The sequence below is a fragment of the Hypanus sabinus genome, chromosome 22, assembly GCF_030144855.1.
Source record: "Hypanus sabinus isolate sHypSab1 chromosome 22, sHypSab1.hap1, whole genome shotgun sequence".
NCBI lineage: Eukaryota > Metazoa > Chordata > Chondrichthyes > Myliobatiformes > Dasyatidae > Hypanus > Hypanus sabinus.
The window spans coordinates 19,045,052-19,064,139 of NC_082727.1; the positions used below are offsets into that span (position 1 = coordinate 19,045,052).

A 19,088-nucleotide genomic window follows, 5' to 3' on the forward strand; every position below is an offset into this window, starting at 1 on the left:
AGCAAATAGATATTTACTCTAATACACTAATCTCATTTTCCAGTAAAATGCGGTGTGCTTGGTTGCAGAAGCCTTTTTGGGTTCAAACAGAGGCATAGTTGTTCATCCTTTACAGCTATTTTATGATCACAAGACACTCCTGGATATTAAGATCATCAAGAACTGCAGGTCTAACCCACTAACAAGTTGCTCGATAGCGATGGAGATGGACTTGTTTCGGACGTTGTTGCCACCTGCTACAGGACTGCACCTGCCCAACAAATGGTGCAGATGATTGTCTTCCATGGTTTCCCAGTGATTCCAGTTGGCCATTGGTAATGCAGAGTCCTGCAAGACCGATGGCGTGGGAGAGGTGCTGTGTGGCTCAGCCAGCACCATCATGAGTACTAGCCTCCCCAGCATCGAGGACACCTTCAAAAGGTGATGCCTTAAAAAGGTTCAGAGGTTCCCTGAATGTAAGCCATCAGGTCAGGGAACTTCTCTGTCTTTATTCCAATTAGCTTACCTAATTTTCTAGTAATGGTGATGATATTTCTAATTCCCACCAGTATCTTTCAGTATTAATGGATGTATACGCTATACATCCTCTACTACAAAAAAAGTTCCAAAATATCTGCTTAACTCCTCTTCCACTTCCTTGCTCCCATAACTATTGCCATAGCCTCATTCTTGATTGGAACCTCTCTCTTCCCTTTTATCTACTTAAGGAAATTCTACTGAAACTGAAATGCAAGAAACCGCAGAGAGATGTGGACAAACTCAGCACGTCATGAAAACCAGCCTCCCCCTTCCCATGGACTCTGTCTGCACTTCTCTCTGCCTCAGTAAAGCAGCCAGTATAATCAAAGATCACACCCATCCTCGTCACCCCCTCTTCTCCCTCCCCCTTTGGGGAGAAGACAGAAAAGCTTAAAAGCATATACTACCAAGTTGAAGGACGGCTTCTACTCTAGTGTTATAAGACTATTGAATGATCCCTTAGTATGGTAAGATAGACTCTTGGCTTCACAGCCTATCTCATTATACTCCTACACCTCATTACCTACCTGCACCATAACACTTCATTCTGCACAGTTATTTCTTTACCTTACATCTTAATACCACTGTTGTAATGAAATGATTTATATGAATGGTATGCAAGACATGTTTTTAAGTGTGCCTTGGCATGTGTGACAATAATAAACCAATTTAATTAATTTACTTCTCTGTTATTATATTTCTTCCTGTTTGTAATATCTTCACTATCTTTCTCTCAACCTAGGCTGGGCTCATTGATTCCATACCTGTCTTGAAAGGGTTTGATATGACTGCGTAGAGACAAAATTGCTCATTATTTCAAAATCAGAATAAAGGTTTAATATCACTGACATATGTTGTGAAATGTCTTGTTTTGATTTATCAGTATATTGCAATACATTGTGATTTTTTAAAATGATATATTATAGTAAGTATATATTTTAAAAAATTTAAATTCAATAAGCTATTCCTAAAACATTGCGTGTGTGTCTTCAGGTTCCTTTACCTCTTCTTTGATGGTAACAATAAGAAGAGGGCAAATCCTGGGTGATGGGGGTCCTTAACGATGGATGCACTTGCAGTATCCAAGATTCTGGCAGACGCAGAGTGCACAAACCTCATGACGGGCAGGCTGTGGGATGGGTTGCCAGCCGATGTTTGTCTCCATTTTTGCCATTTAAACCTTCCATTGTGTGCTGATTAAGGCAACGAGGGAGACTGAAGCACTGAGGTGAGTGTAGAAGCTGCCTGCCTTTTATTCGCTCTGCCCAGAGGGTATTGCCCACTCTGTATTTGAATGTGGACTTGGACTATAGGCTCCTCCCACTGAGTCTTATAGTTTTTTTTTAATATTCTGTGTTTCTCGCTTGATCTTTCTTATTTTATTTTGTGCAGGGAGGGGGATTTGGGGGTTAATGGGCCTGTTCTGTTTGGTTCGGTTTTTTTTAGTGCTTGATTAGGGATTTGGGGGTTAATGTGCCTATTCCGTTTTGTTCCTTTCTTGTGCAGGAGGAGGGATTTTGGGGGTTGACGTGCCTGTTCGTATTTTTGTGCGGGGAAGGGGGATTTGGAGGTTGATGATTGTGCTGCCTTTCTTTCCTTTCTTGGTTTTATGACTACCCAGAGAAGAAGAATTTCAGAGTTGTGTACTTTGATAATAAATGAACCTTTTTAAAAGGCATCACCTTTTGAAGGTGTCCTTGATGCTGGGGAGGCTAGTACCCACGATGGTGCTTAGTGAGCTTATAACTTTCTGCACCTTTTTCCAATTCTGTGCAACGGCCACCCTGTACCAGACAGTAATGCAACCAGCTAGAATGATCTCCGTGGTACATCTGTAGAAATTTGCAAGTATCTTGATCACATATCAAGTCTTCTCAAACTCCTAATGAAATATAGCCACTATTGTGCCTTTTTGTAACTTCATCGAGATGTTGAGCCCAGGATAGATCCTCAGAGATGTTGACACCCAGGAATTTGAAAGCTCTCACACTTTCCACTGCTGATCCCTCAATGAGAACTGGAGTGTTCTCCCTTGACTTCCCCTTCCAGAGGTCCACAATCAATTCCAAGGTCTTACAGACATGGAGTGCAAGGTTGTTGTTGCACGACACTCAACCAGATGATCAACCTCGTAACTATATGCCCCCTCGTCACCATTTGAAATTCTGCCAACAAGTTATTTCATCAGTAAATTTATGATGATGTTTGAACTGTGCCTAGCCACACAGTCGTGAGCTTAGAGAGAATAGAGCAATGAGCTAAGCACACATCTTGAGGTGCACCAGTGTTGATGGTCAGTGAAGGGGAGATACTGTTTCCGATCGGCACAGGCTGTGATCTTTTGTGAAGAGATCAAGAGATGGAAGGACTAAGGCCCAGGTTTTGAAGCTTACTGATAAGAACAGAGGGTACGATTATGTTGAACGCTGAGCAGTAATCAATAGACAACTGTCTGATATACAGTTGGTGTTAACTGTTGTCCAAATGATCCAAGGCCTAGTGGAGACCCAGTGAAATTGCATCCTCTGTAGAGTTATTGTGGCAATTGGCAAACTGCAGTAGGTCCAGGTACCTGCGAGGGTTCACCCTCTTAAAAGATGTTCTGACATCGGGCTCTGACGCAGAAATCACAGTCACCAGATGCCGCAAGGATTTGCACAGGTGTAATTTTATTGAGCTCATCAGGGAATAAAGCATCACAAGCCAGTCACAATGTCAGGTTTTGCTTTGACGGCTGTCACGGCCTGCAAACCCTGCCAGACCAGACGTGTATCCGATTCCATCTGTAACTGGATCACCGGTTTGGAATGCCACAGCAGACTACAAATCCCCTGGTTCATCCACAGCGTTTGGCTTGGGTATGCCCACTATGTTCTGAAGAGCACATACTCATCCACACAAGTCTTGAGGAAGTCGCTGACAACTGTTGCACATTCATTCAGATTTGAAAGCGAACTGCTGAATATCGACGCTGACTGAAAGCAGTTCTATAAGCACTCCTCCAGCTCCCTTGACCGGTGCTGTGGTCTCTGCCTGGGAGTACAGGTACAGTCAGGTGATTGAGTGGGTGTGGGATGGCACGGTGAACGTTCTTGATTGCGATAACACAGTGGTCAAGCGTGTTAGCTCCTTTGATTCCACAAGCGATAGATTGGTGGTAGTTTTTTCAGAGACATCTTCTAGCTGGCCCGATTGATATCCCCCACAATGATAGGGAAGGCATTAGAGTGTGCCTGCTGATTATGGTGCTCAGCTCCTCCTGTGCCTACCTGACACTGGCCTGAGAAGGATTGTACTAGGATGATGGCTGAAAACTCCCTCGGCAGATAAAGTAGATGACATCATATTGGGAAGAAATGGGGCCATAAACAGAAAAAATTGCCACTTACTTGCACTTCCACCTTAGAGTAACCTCTTGACGACACCTCCCATGCTTCCAGTTCTGAGAGCCCTTCACACGCTCTTTCAGAGCTATCTGGGGAAACCTGAAACAGTACAGTACAGAAAAGAACTGAATGCACACTGTACTACAGTGTGCCAGTGATACAGAGGCTCTAATCAGTTTCAGTAGTACTGCCAAAACAATGTCAAATCTGTTTTACTCTTTGCCCATCTTTTTCTGCTAGCAACCTTAAACAAAAAAGAAAATATCCAGCATAGTGGAGAAAGGACTGCTAATTTTGTATGGCAGACTGACATAATTCCCAGCAATTTTCAATCACCTCCCTGAACTAGCACAGAGAACTCTGCAGAGAAAAGGAACAGAAAAAGGCTAAAGAAGTCCATGTAGGAGGAATTCACACAAAATGTAACAAGGCTTAGCTAGTATGACTGCTGCTCACTCACTGCCTAGAATTCAGCTCTGACCCATTCCAGACTGACAGAACTAATTCTCTCTATCTCATCTCACTCCTTAAAATAGAGCAAAATTAATCTAGCAGTAACATGGGATTAAGAAGCACTTGGCATTATTTAACAACAGCAAGTTCCTAACATGCAAGTACCACAGAGTCACAGAACACTAGAGCACAGAAACAGGCTCTTTGGCCCCTCTAATCCATGCCGAACTACCTGGTCCCAACTTCCTGCATACAAGACCACAGCCTTCCATATTCCTCCTATCCAAGTATCTATCCCAATTTCTCTTAAGTTTTGAGACCAAACCCAAATCCATTACTTCCACTGGCAGCTCACTGCACACTCTATGAAGAAGCTCCCCCTTCATGTTCTCCTTAAACAGTTCACCTTTCACTTTTAACCCTTGACCTGCAGTTCCAGCCTCACCCAAACTCAGTGGAAAAAGATAGTTTGCATTTACCCTACCTGCACCCCTCATAAAATCTCCCCTTATTCTCCTATACTCTAGAGAGTAAAATCTTAACCTATTCAACCTTCCCCAATAACCCAGGTGCACAAGTCTTGGCAATATGCTTGTAAATTCTATCTGCATTCTTTCAGTCTTAATGATATCTTTCTTTCCTGTAGGTTGGTAACTAGGTGAAGGAGCAACACCTTATATTCTGTCTGTGTAGCATCCAACCTGACAGCATGAATAGCTATTTCTCCTTCCAGTAAAAAAATTTCCCTCCCCTTTCCTCTTCTTCTATTACCCACTCTGGCCTTTTACCTTTTCTCTACCTGGGTATAGGAGGAATCAAACTGAGTGAAGGAAAACCAAACTAAAGGGTGAGGTGTGGAGGATTTGACAGTTTAACCTTCAAATCACCAATTCTTACACTACAGCAAGAGTGGCAAGGTCCCTCCGAAGCAGACATTTCACAGCAGGCAGGAGTTTCAAGATGTGCTGTCCAAGCTCTTCTGAAGAGGCACAAAGAAATGAGCAAGTTTGAGGACCAAGAAACACAGTGGTTGACAACAGAAACTGAATGCAGCAGATGAGAGAAAAATCAAACGGATGTCTCTTCTAAATCAGAAGTCCAGCACTGCTAGCAGTTCTGAACTCACAGAAACCACTGGAACAAAAGTACACCCTTGTATAGACCAGACAATTCTTGTCAGAAGTGGGCTTTGGTGAAGGGTTGTTGCTGGAAAGCTATTCCTCTGAAGTGGAAACAAAGCTAAGAGACTCTGCTACGTACAAAAACACACGGATTAGGGTGCTGAACAATGGCAACAAGTGCTTTGAACTGGCGAGTTAAACTTTAAAATATTTGGCTCATATAGGAGGCAGCTCGCGTCTGTAGGTAGAATAGCTGGAAAGCACTACATGGATGAGTGTCTGCAGCCAACAATGAAGCAACATGAAGGTTTCTTGCAGGTTTGGGGCTGCATTTCTGCAAATTGAGTTGGTGATCTGGTCAGAATTAACAGAATCCTCAATGCTGCGAAGTGCAAGCAGATTCTCATCCATCACGCAATACCATCAAGGAGGCATCTGATCGGTCCCAACTTTATTGTGCAGCAGGATAATGACCCCAAGCATACAGCCAAGATCATAAAGAACTATCTTCAACAAAAATAAGAACAAGGAGTTCTGCAACACGTCCACAGGGTCCTGATTGCAACATCATCGAGGCTGTCTGGGATTACTTGGAAAGACACACAGAAGCAACCAGGACAGCCAAAATCTGCAGAAGATCAGTGGCAAGTTCTACCAGCTGATTTTCTCATAAAACTGCAGGGCAATGTACCCAAGAGAACGGATGTTATTTTAAAGACAAAGGGTGATCACACCAAATATTGATTTGATTTAGGTTTTTTTTAAAAACTATTGACTGCTCTTTACAGTAAATTTGTTGATATTTAGAAACTTCTCATTTCATTATTTTTGAAAGCATCCTTGCTTTACAGGATTCTTTTATGTGTGCTTAAGACTTTTGCACAGCGCTGTAAATACTGCATAATACTGAGTACTGCTCATGTCTTATACAAACATCCTGTTCATCCATCTTGCCTTGTGATGAAAGTTTACACAGGTGGACCTATGCTCTTATAGTTTATAAGACTGCAAGACAATTTCATTGCAACACACAAGGATCTGAGGATGCTTCACTTGGTAGATGCTGACAGGGTATACACCTGGTAATCTCAGTTCAGGGCAATTTCAGAGATCATGGATCATGGATTTAAAATAACTCAACTGTCTAAAAGGATCCTTCATCTTATGGAAGTGAAGATACTGAGTAATAATAAGTATCCTAAGCCAGAGAGAGCTTTAGGAGAAAAAAAGAATTGTGGTAGACAGTTATGAAACCAGAGTTGAGGTGAAGATTGGATGAGCCACAGACTTAGCAGATGGTAGAGCAAGCACAACAGCTTATATGGTCAACACAAAGTACACTGCAGATGCTGTGGTCAAATCAATATGTACAAACAGGCTGGATGAACTTAGCAGGTCGGGCAGCATCCTTTGAAATGAGCAGTCAACGTTTCAGGCTGAGACCCTTCGTCAGGACTCAGTTTATATGGTCAACTCCTGCTCCACCTTCTCTTGACTCGATGTCTCTTTTGGTTCAGTGTAATTTAGTGTCTGATTAATCTTTGGGAGTTATCTTGGAACAATTTACCATAATAAAGACAGTGTATGGACCTGGTTTTGGTGTGGAGCAAAGACTTGGAGTGTTTTGGTCAATACTTCCTCCCCAATTTCACTATCATGAACTAATGACTCACCTTGGGTCTATATTATGGGAAAAACATGTTAGTCCCTAGTTGTAGCTGCACTTCAAAAGTAAAAGTCTAGTTATTAATTGCAATGAGATGTACAACAGGGTGCTACAAAAATCCAAACCTTTTTATTTTGGTCACAGATTCAAATGTAAATTGATCAAAAGCTGTGGAGAGCCTGTTCATATATTACCCGACCTGTCAGCAGTGTTGTGACCACCCTGCTTAGTCTTGTAAATGCCTGGAGCTAATTCATCTAGGCAGAGCGCTTAAGCAATGGAGTACGTTAAGATTCACATGTGTGGTGCAAAGGAAAAAAAATCTGATGGAGTGCAAGGAAACAGTGGGCATTTATGGGCAGCACCTGCTGTCATCACTCGTGCTTCTCCGGTACAAGGTCTCCGTCTTTCAGACACAATCTCCCATTCTCTCTTCAAAACAGCTTGGCTGAGATCGGGAATGCACTGTGTCAGAGTTCACAGGGGGAAGATACACTGATCCACGGACGAGGCAGGGAAGCACAGGTTCAAAACCATAAAAGGCAACACAAGAACTGCTGATTCACAGCAACTATATAAGACCAAGTCCAGACTGTGGAGACAAAACCTCAGAATTATTTTAGTAACGGCCAAATATCACAATGGGTATGGATCAGTGATGGTGTGAGGTGGATGGGGGCAGTTACTATGTGAAGTCAAACCAGGGTGGGACTAAAAGTGTGAATGGTAGCACCCTGAGGAGTGCTGTGGAACAGAGGGCCCTGGGAGTACAGGTACACAATTCACTGAATGTGATGTCACAAGGTGGTGAAGAAGGCAACTGGCCTTTGCCAGTCAGAGCTCTGAGCACAAGAATTGGGACATAATGTTGCATTGTACACAATGTTGGTGAGACCACAGTTGGAGTTTTGTGTATTGTTTTGGTTATCCTGTTATAGGAAAGATCCCATTAAGCTAGAAAGCGTAGTGCAGTGGCCAATGTAATGGTTTACAGCACCAGTAATTCCTGCCAGTCTGCAAGAAGATTGTACTTTCTCCCTGAAAGCACATGAGTTTCCTCTGAATGCTCCACTTTCCTCCCACATTTTGAGAGGTATGGGTCAGTAGGGGTTAGCACGTGCATGCTATGTTGGCAGCAAGAACATGGTACCATTTATAAGCTGGCCCCAGTACATTCTCAAACTGTGTTGGTCATTGACACCAGTGATGCACTTCACACTACGTTTCAATAAAGCTACTCTTTAGCAGTCCCTTGCCTCCTGTGTAAAGTCGGACAGTTTGTCCCACTTTAGAGAACAGCACACACAGACTCACTGAATTTCTAAAACACCTTTTAACATTTCAGGAATCCCAAAGCACCTTGTAGCAAAATCTCACAAAACAGCAGTGTGGCACTTTCTTTCCTGGTGATGTTAGCAGAGTTTTGTTTTTGCACAGAGAGTGGTGAGTATGTGGAACATGGGTGCTGGTAGAGACAAATGCACTGGGGACATTTAAGAGACTTTTTAGATAGGCATAAGGATAAGAGAAAAGGAAGCACTGTGCAGGTAGAAAAGGTTCAATCCATTTTAGAATAGGTTAAAAGGTCAGCACGTCGAGGCCAAGAGCCTATACTGTGCTAGGTTCTATATTCTATGAAGTATTGGCTAAAATACAATAAGCCTCCAAGAGGGCCATAACCTTGTTCTGGTTTGGAGGATTTTATGCCTCAGCAACCCGGGGAGATAAACAGGGCAAAGGGGAGAGGCCAGGCTGAGTGGTCCACCAGTCCTCCAGGATCAGGGATTCAGTTCAGGGCTAACAATCCTGACTTGTCAAACACAACTGTTAGGGAAACAACAATGAAGAACCTTTGTACATCTGCGTGCAATGGCATTGCTGAGTCTCCAAGGACTTGCATGGCTGACAATACTGGAAAGCACAAGGAGGGAAGCCCTGAACACCACCAAGGCCAAGGACAGAGAGAGATGGAGGACCTTAATTGCTGCCCTAAATGCCAGTAGGTGTAATGGACAGCAAGTAAGATATTCGAAGACCATAAGACATAGGAGCAGAATTAAGCCATTCAGCCCATCAAGTTTGTTCCAAATGTAGAACTTCCAACCAAGGAGACCTCCTCTGGTCAACTTTTGAAATGATGCTACATCTCCATCTACAAAAACATGCACCACCTTACTTCACTATTTTATTTTATCTAATGCTTTCAGCACTAATTCAGGAATATCAACAATGATTCTCTGCTCATGTCTAGAGTCAGACTTGAACCCAAAACCTTCTGAATCAGGCAAGAGCAGTAACCACTGAGCTACAGCTGACAATGAGGAAGCATGACTGATTAGGACTCCCTGTACCAAACAACAACATGCGGTGATCATGGAAATTGTTCAGAGATTAATGTGAGGAGTTAGGGCCCCTCAGTGAAGCACTTTGTTGTTGAGTGACTTGGCAATAGTCACGGTCCATGTCCCTTCAGGAAGGGACACAAGCAGTGTACCTGCAGTCATAGCAGGAGCATGGCCTCACTGGCTTTAGTACAGAAAAGAGAGATTGTAAAGAAAAATATACAAGGTTACAGCTTTGGTAATCTGAGACTCCTTCAACACATCCAAACCCAATGTAAAACACCTACTTGGGTCAAAGTACAAAGGTCAGCAAGCAGCACGCTTATTTTAAACAGTTGCCATTTGCTGCTCTCTAGAAACAAATGTGAGACGCATATGTTCACCAACAATAGATCTTCATCTCTCTCTCTCACTCACACACAAAGCAGACTGTAAATCAACAGTGCGTTTGGACTAGAGCAAGAGCCCCACACCCTCGAAGGACAATCTAGCTTGCTGTCACATTTCACACATCTCATGCACTTCTGCCTTTGCCCAGGCAAATCTTTTACATTTTCAAGCACAATCATGTCCTTCTTTATATTGCTCTGCACCCCACCCACAACAAGTTGTCATAGATTTCAGGGAGCTCTGTGAAATTACTGCAGCAAATATCAGTAATCTTCAACAACCAGACTGTGTTCAGTCTGATTTGGAAATCTGTCCATGGCTTGTGGTCAGGTCTACTGTGGACTGTTGCTTGCTGCCGCTTACGGATGGGAGGGAGGGGAGCTGGGGGGGGGGGGGGGTTAGATTTTGGGGTTCTTACGTTTAACTGTCATTCATTCTTTGGGGCTCTCCTCTGTTTTCATGGATGCTTGTGAAGTATTTCAGACATATGCTGTATACATTTCTCTGACATTAAATTGGATCTCTGAACCTCTGAAAAAGGAACTTCCATTTCCATATTGAGAATAACCCAAAGTGCTGGAAATCTGGAACAACACACACAGCTGGATGAATTGAACAGCTCAGGCAGCAGCTGTGGAGGAAAATGGACAGTTGATTCAGGTCCAGACTTTTCATATGGACTCCACATCTTTCTTGGTTCAAGCTAGACACTTTCTACACCAGCTCAATCTTGAGATGTTTGCAATGTCTTGGTTATGTCTCCTTCTTCAAGATCAAGTGCATGGGTCTTGGTTAGATTAGCAATGTATGAAACTACAGTCTGCAATGACCAGATAATCTGCCTTTGGCAATGATGCTTGAGAAATTAATATTGATCAGCAATCCAAGAGGATTCTCTTGCTCAAAGTTCAAAGTAAATTTTTTGTCAAAGTACATATACGTCACCATGAAGGCACAGTCTGAAGGCACATACTCAGCGATTTAGGAACCGTTTCTTCCCCTTCTGCCATCCAATTCTTAAATGGATATTGAACCCATGAACACTACCTCACTTTTATTATTTTTGTTTTTGTACTATTTTTAATTTAGCTATTTAATACATATATACTTACTGTAATTGATTTACTTATTTCTTTCCATATGTATTATGTAATGCACTGAACCGTGCTGTCAAGTTAACAAGTTTCATGACACATGCGGTGATATTAAAACTGATTCGGATTCCAAATACAACTAGAGATTCACTGGCTTGTGGGCATACATAGTAAATCCAAGAAACACAGCACCCACAAGGATGAACAAACAACTAACATGCAAAAGACAACAAACAGTGCAAACACAAAAATAAATAAATAAATAAATAATTAGCACATGAGATGAGGAGTCCTTGAAAGTGAGTCCGTAGGTTATAGGAACATTTCAGTGATAGGGTGAATGAAGGTATCGCCTTGGGTTCAACAGTCTGATGTTTTATAGGTAATAACTGTCCCTGAAACTAACAGCGTGGATCTTTATGCTCTGGTACCTTCTTCCTGATGATAGCAGTGAGAAGAGAGCATGGCCTGGATGGTGAAGGTCTTTGATGATGGATACTGCTTTCCTGTGACAGCACTCCATGTAGGTATGTTCAGTGGTAGGGAGGGCTTTACCTGTGATGGACTGGACTGCACCCACTGCCTTTTGTAGGATTTTCCATTCAAGGGCATTGGCGTTTCCATACCAGGCCATGATACAACCAGTCGATACACTCTCCACCACACTTTTTCAAAGTTTGTCAAGGTTTTAGATGTCATTCTGAATCTTTGCAAACTTCCAAGGAAGTAGAGCACTGCCATACTTTCTTCCTAATGGTACTTGTGTGCTGGGCACAGGACAGATACGCTGAAATGATAGCACCAATTAATTTAAAGTTGCTGATCCTCTCCACATCTGATCCCTTGATGAGGACTGGTTCCTGGCCTTCCGCTTTCCTCCTCCTGAAGTCAATAATCAGCTCCTTGGTCTTGCTGACGCTGAGTGAAAAGAGGCTGTGTTATGGCACTACACGGCCAGATTTTTAACGTCCCTCCTATATGATGATTTAGCCAATGACAGATGTGTCATCAGCCATCTTAGATATGGCTAATATTAGAGCTGTGCTAGGCCATATAGCCATAAATATAAAGGGAGTAGAGCAGGGGATTAAGCACACAGCCTTGTGGTACACCTGTGCTGATGAAGACTATGAAGGAGATGTTTTTGCCAATTCAAATTAACTGGGGTTTGCAAATCAGGAAATTGAAGATCCAATTGCACAAGGAGGTATTCAAGCCAAGGTCTTGAAGCTTATTGATTAGCTTTGAGGGGGTGATAGTGCTGAATGCTGGAGCTGTAGTTGATGAAGAGTACTCTGAAATATGCACCTTCACTGTCCAGACATTTCAGGGTTGAAAAGCCAACAAAATGGCATCAGCTGTAGACCTGCTGTTACGGTAGGCAAATTTGAGCGGATCCGAGTGGGTTCTCAGGCAGGAGTTAATATGTTTCATCACCAACCTCTCAAAAGCATTTCATCACAGTGGATGCAAGTGGTAATGGACAATAGTCATTGAGGCAGGTCAACACATTATTCTTAGGCGCCAGTAAAATTAAAGCCTACTTGAAGCAGACCTTCTGATTTCCTCCTGAAGTCAACAATCAGATCCTTAGTGGGTACCTCAGGCTGCCGAATCGAGAAGTTAAAGATATCAGTGAACACTCCAGCGATTTCATCAAGTTAAGTCTTTAGTACTCGGCCAGGTACCCTTCTCCAGAATAGTGCTATATGACCTAGTACAGGTTAAGTCAGGGCCTCAGTTCAACACACACAGTCTTTGAGGAACAGCAAGTCAGCCAGCATCTATGGGGAGGGGGGGTGGAATAAACAGTCAAAACTTTAGGCTGAGATCCTTCATCAGGGTTGGAAAGGAAGGGGCCAGATGCCAGAATAAGGCAGGGGAGGGGGGAAAAAGTACAAGCAGGCAGGTGAATGTTGAGATCAGGTGAGGGGTAAGGTGGGTGGGTAGGAGGTGATAGGTGGAAGTAGTAAAGGGCTGAAGGAGAAGGAATCTAGTAGAAGAGAACAGTGGACATAGGAGAAAAGGAAGGAGGAGAGGAACCGGAGTGAAGAGAGGGAGTGAGAAGAGAAACTGAATGGGGAAATACAAATAGAGACGAGGTGGGAGAAATTACCAAATGTTAGAAATCGGTATTTAAGCCATCAGGTTGGAGGCAACCCAGACAGAACATGAGGTGCTGCTCCACCAACCCAAGTGTGGACTCATCGTGGCAAAAGAAAAGGCCGTGGACCGAAATGTCAGAGTAGAAAGATGAATTGAAGTAGGTGGCCAACAGGAAGTCCTGCCTTTTGTAATGGACAGTGTGAAGATGTTCGATGAATTACTTAAGTGTGGTTATTGTTGCAATGTAGGAAATCATGTTAAAGGAATTGGTGAGGGATATGTGGTGTCAGAGATACAGGAGACTGAAATCACTCACAAACTTTGTGAGCGCCACAAAGAGAGGCAAAGGCCTTTAGAAGAATGGCAAGCAGCAGCAAGGCTGGAAATCAGAGAGCAACTGAGAAGACTGAAACTTTCTAGAGGACCAGGCAATATTACTAAACCAGGAATGAAAGTGTTAACATTATGAGGCGTGTTTGATGGCTCTGGGTCTATATTCATTGGAGTTTAGAAGAATGATGCAGGGTGATCTCATTAAAACCTATTGAATATTGAAAAGCCTAGACAGAGTGGATGTAGAGAAGATGTTTCCTATTTTTATAGTCTAGGACCAGAGGGCATAGCCACAGTTTAGAAGGGCATCCCTTTAGAATAGATATGACAAGAATTTTGTTAGCTAGAGGATAGTGAATCTGTAGAATTCATTACTACAGATGGCTGTGGAGTTCATCATTGGGTATATTTAAAGCAGAGATTGATAGGTTCCTGATTAGCAAGGATGTCAAAGGTTACAGGGAGAAGGCTGGAGAATGGGGTTGCGTGTGATAATAAATCAGCCATGATGGAATCGTGGATGGACTTGTTGGGCCAAATGGCCTAATTCTGCTCCCACGTCTTATGGCTTTATGGTGATGAGTACCTCAGAGCCTGACCTTCAACAGCAAGAGAGGAGTGAATGGGGTTTGCTCTTTAAGAAGCTAGCGTGGACTCATTGACTGAATTGACTCCTCCCATATTATTACAAGAACTTAATCATTATGTTGCCTTTAAAAGCATCATCAACACACATCTTAGCACTTTTAATCACCTCACCTAACCTCCCACAAAGGCACAACACCTGTTCTTTGCATTGTTTATTCTGGGCCAAAATGTTTCATTTCTAGAGCTCCTTTGCGTTAATTCAAGACGGCCAAAGTAGTGGCAGAGGTGTCATAACTGGTGCCATCAAGTGAAAATCTGCTGCAGCTACTTTGGCATTTACAGACTTTTAATCGTTTTTCATTGTATAAAGAAAATCGTAGATCATTTTTTGGAGAATGGGGGAGGGGGGTATCTCATAGAAACATTCCAAATGTTAAAAGGCCTGAACAGATTAGATATGGCAAAGTTGTTTCCCATGGTAGGGGAGTCTAGGACAAGAGGGCACGACTTCAGGATTGAAGGACGTACATTCAGAACAGAGATGCAGCGAAATTATTTTAGTCAGAGGGTGGTAAATCTGTGGAATTTGTTGCCACAAGTGGCTGTGGAGGGCAAGTCATTGGGTGCATTTAAGGCAGAGATAGATAGGTTCTTGTTTAGCCAGGGCATCAAAGGGTATGGGAAGAAGGCAGGGGAGTGGGGATGACTGGAAGAATTGGATCAGCTCATGATTTTATGGCAGAGCAGACTTGATGGAACAGCAGCGGAAGTGCTGGATGTGGGCTCGATTTCAACATTTTAAATAAGTTTGGATAAGTTCGTTGATAGCAGGAGTATGAGGTTGTAGCCCCAGTCTGGGTTGATGGGTCTAGGCAGAATAACAATTTGGCACAGACCAGAAGGGGCAGAAGAGTGGGTTGTTGTGCTGTAGAGTCATAAGGCACTATGCCTTGATCACAAAGCACTTCTTCACACAAAAGGGAGTGAAAATATGGAACTCTGCCATTGATCCTCTGTTGAGGATCAATTAAAAGCTGCAAAATTTGAAATTAATCACAATTATAGAAACAGACCATTTGTCAAATCACCCATTAAGAAATATGGAAATGGGGTTTGGAGATGAAGTTAAGAAAGTGATTGGCACTGATCATTTTTGGAGTGGCTCACTTAGATTAGCAGAATGGCTCACTTAGTCCACACTCTATTCACCCTTTAAACCATGATCATCCGTTAATCTGCAAACAATTCCACAAATCACCACCATTAACTATTCTTTGTAACATGCAAGCCAAGGACCATCACAGGCCCTTTGAAATGTGGAACTTCACAGTCTAGCCAACCCTGTCGTTGCTCAACACTCACTAATCAGGAGGTGTAAGGACACAGCTGCATTTAAACCCATGGCAAGGGTTAGCTTCAGGGGGAGAATCTAACACAAGTCAGTTTCAGAATCGGCTGAACCAAATGAATAATCCACCAACTACCCAGACAAAAAGAAAATCAACAGCAATCATAGCTTCATATCTTAATTTAAACATTTTTATTATGAACAGGTCTTTGACTTGGGGTGGGCAGCCCTGCACTTAATGACATTTGCTGGAATTTGACAATATTGCAGCATACACCTCTTGGCTCAATAAAACAGTTCAATGCATCTCACCTCCACTACCCCCACCACCCCTCCATTTCTCCTTCAAGCCACATTCCCATCAGCTTTTGTTCCAAGCCATTGTTCCCCGAGGCCACTTAAAAATGATTCAGGCAGTAAATAAGCATCTCACATAGCTGTTAACACGCGTTACAGTGGCCGCTTCGCACACAGAATGCCTTGGCGTTCCATTTTCCCATCCTCTTGCCATAGCCTCAGGCACTTTTCTCTCTCTCTACACCATTCACCTGCCCCAAGCCCTGTATATCTTTTGACACTTTCTTTTTAGTGTGATTGCATTCCTAGACATCTGACTTAAAGTCACCCATTCCACGTCTTTGCTCTTGTGATCATCAAAGCCAGGCGAGAAAATAATTTGCTTTCTCAGGGTCTGCTGATTCAGGTTGGGGAAGGGGACGGAATCAGAGCTTGTCGCTTGAAAGACAAAGCAATTTTCTGAAATAGCAGTTAGTCCTCTCTCAAAAGAACAAAAAGACTTGCATACACAGAGTGCCTTCGGTTGCCTTTCAGAGCTTTACACCCAAAGAAGAAGTTTCTGAGAGGTCTTCGTTGTAATGTAGGTAATACTGGAGTCAAATTGCACATAGCAAGATGCCTCAAACAGAAAATCGATAGTGACCACATAGTAAAAAGTGCTGGGTGAAGGATAAGTAGTGGTGCAGATACAAATGAGAACTCACTCACTGTACTTCGGCTTTTCTGTTCAACTAAGAGGGCTGAGAAACTAAAGCAAGAAGTTAGGAGTAGAAGGCAGCCACTCAGTGGCCCAAACATTTCCTCCTCGCGGCCCATCAACACAGGTGTACCTCGAGGATGTGTGCTTTCCCACTCTCTCTACACTCAAGACTGTGTGGCTCAAACACCATCTATAAATTTGCCAATGATGCCACTTGTTTTAGAATCTCAGGTGGAAACAGGGTGGTGTACTAGAGCAAGATAGATTTGTTGCTTAACTGGTGTCACAACAGCCTTGTACTCAACATCAGCAAGATCAAGGAAATGATTTTGGACTTCTGGAAGGGCAAGCTGAGAGATCAGCAGTGGATAGGGCAAACAGCTTCATGTTCCTGGGCGTCAACATCTCAAAGGATCTGTCCTGGGCCCAACACAACGATGCAATCATGAGAAGTCACACACCAGCATTTCTACTTCATCAGGAGTTTGAAGGGATTTGTTATGTCAAAGGCTCTGGCAATTTCTACAGATATATGGCAGAGAGCAGACTGCTTGCATTATAGCCTGGTATGGAGGCACCAACACTCAGATTTGCAAGAGACTGAAGAGTTATGGACTCCTTCAGTATCATCATGGGGACAACTTTCCCCACCATTGAGAACACCTTCAAGGGACACCGACTTAGAACACAGAACATAGAAAATCTACAGCACACTACAGACCCTTCGGCCCACAAAGTTGTGCCGACCACGTAACCTACTCTAGAATCTGCCTCGAATTACTCTACTGCATAGCCCTCTATTTTTCTAAGCTCCATGTACCTACCCAGTAGTCTTTTAAAAGACCCTGTTGTATCTGCTTCTACCACCTTTGCTGGCAGTGCATTCCATACACCCACCACTTTCTGTGTGAAAAACTTACCTCTGACATCCCGCTTGTAGTTACTTCCAAGCACCTTAAAACAATGCCCACTCATGTTAGCCATTTCAGCCCTGGGAAAATCCACACGAACAATGCTGCTCATCATCTTTATTCAGTCCCTCTCATCCTCCATTGCTCCAAGGAGGAAAAAAACCAGGTTCACTCAACCTACCCTCAAAAGACTTAAGAACATAGTATTCAACATTAATGAGGCAGAAAGACGGCCTGGAAGATCGTCAGGGACACCAGTCACCCCAAACATAAACTGTTTCAGCTACTTCCATCTGGCAAACAGTACCACAGCATTAAAGCCAGGACCAAAAGGCTATGGGACAGCTTCTTTCTACAAACAATCAGACTTTTAAATTCACATGTCTGTACATTGCGATGGAGTCATAACACAAGGATCCTTATTCCCTCCTGTTGTAGTATATTAATAAGATTTAAATAAATTCTAAATATTCATCATTAAGGACTCTCACCATCCAGAACATGCCCTCTTTTGTTACTACCATCAAGGAGGAAGTACAGGAGCCTGATGACTCACACTCAATGATTAAGAACAGCTTCATGTCTTCTGCCATCAGACTTCCGAATGGCCTACCTTGACACCTTTTACTTTGCACTATTTGTATATTTTTCTGATTTATAGGTTTCCATATCTTTGCTGCAAAACAAGTTTCACAAATATTCTTCAGTCCTGAAGAAGGGTCGCGGCCTGAAACATTGACTGTTTATTCACTTCCATAGAAACTTCCTGACCCGAGTTCCTCCAGCACTTTATGTACATCACTTTGAATTTCCGCACCTGCAGAAATTATTTAAAATTTCACGTCACATGTCAGTGATAGTAGATCTGATTCTGACTTGATCTGCCATTCAATGGGATCATCGTTGATCTGCCTGAAACCACATCTCTTCCTCTGTGCCAGTTTCCCACAGCCCTCAATTTCCCAATCTTTCAAAATCTGTCAAACTCTTCGTTAAATACTTCCAATGACCCTGCAGGGTAAAGAATCCCAGAAATTCACCATCTTTTATGAGATGATGTCTCATCTGAAAGACAGCACCACATATAGCACAGCACTCTCCAAGAATCGCATGGGAGTATCAAGCCTCGGATTTGTGTACAACCTCCGAGCCAAGATCGCTCAACAACTCCTTATTTATAATTCCTCTGTCAAAAACTGGTGAACCAGCATCTTCAGGCACCAACAGCAACGTTATTCCAAAGATCATGTACTACTCAAAACTAAGCCCAAATTATATGCAATATTTTATTATGGAAACTCACAGCCAAGACCAAATACTGAAAATTTTTTAAAAATAGATGCTGAAAATAAAAATAAAAATAGGAAATTGTCAACTGGACACGGTGAAGTCCTGTTTCCTATTGTGGGGAGCCTAGTACTGGGGGCACAGCCTCAGAATACAAAGATTTCCATTTGGAAAAGAAAGGAGGAATTTTTTTAGCCAGAGGCTGGAGAATCTGTGGAATTCACTGCCACAGATGGCTGTGCAGGCCAAGTCATTGGGTATATTTAAAGCAGAGGTTGATAAGCTATTGATTAGTAAGGTTGTCAAAGGTGACAGGGAGAAGACAGAAGAATGAGGTTGAGTGGGGAAATAAATCAGCCATAATTGAATGACAGTGCAGAGTTGATGGGCCAAATGGCCTAATTCTGCCTCAATGTCTTATGGTCTCATATGCGGAAAAAGAAACAAGATTCACCATGTCAGGTCAGATATCATTTGTTTTAACTGAAAAGCAGCCGGTAAGGTGGCAGAGAGGGTAAGGTAACAGGAATGCTTCTGACAAGGTAAT

General features: G+C 42.8%; 1 protein-coding gene across 2 annotated transcripts in view; it reads right to left on the bottom strand.

Annotated features, from left to right (window-relative positions):
- The window catches only part of fbxw4 (F-box and WD repeat domain containing 4), a 259,055-nt gene that overhangs the window by 220,410 nt on the left and 19,557 nt on the right, over nt 1-19,088 (bottom strand). Inside the window, exon 2 of one of the 2 annotated variants that reach the window (XM_059947196.1) lies at nt 3,909-4,004. The exons of the other annotated variant lie outside the window; for it this stretch is intronic. Coding sequence (XP_059803179.1) covers nt 3,909-4,004 — 96 coding nt within the window. The remainder of the gene's footprint in view (nt 1-3,908; nt 4,005-19,088) is intronic. 2 annotated transcript variants of the gene reach the window in all.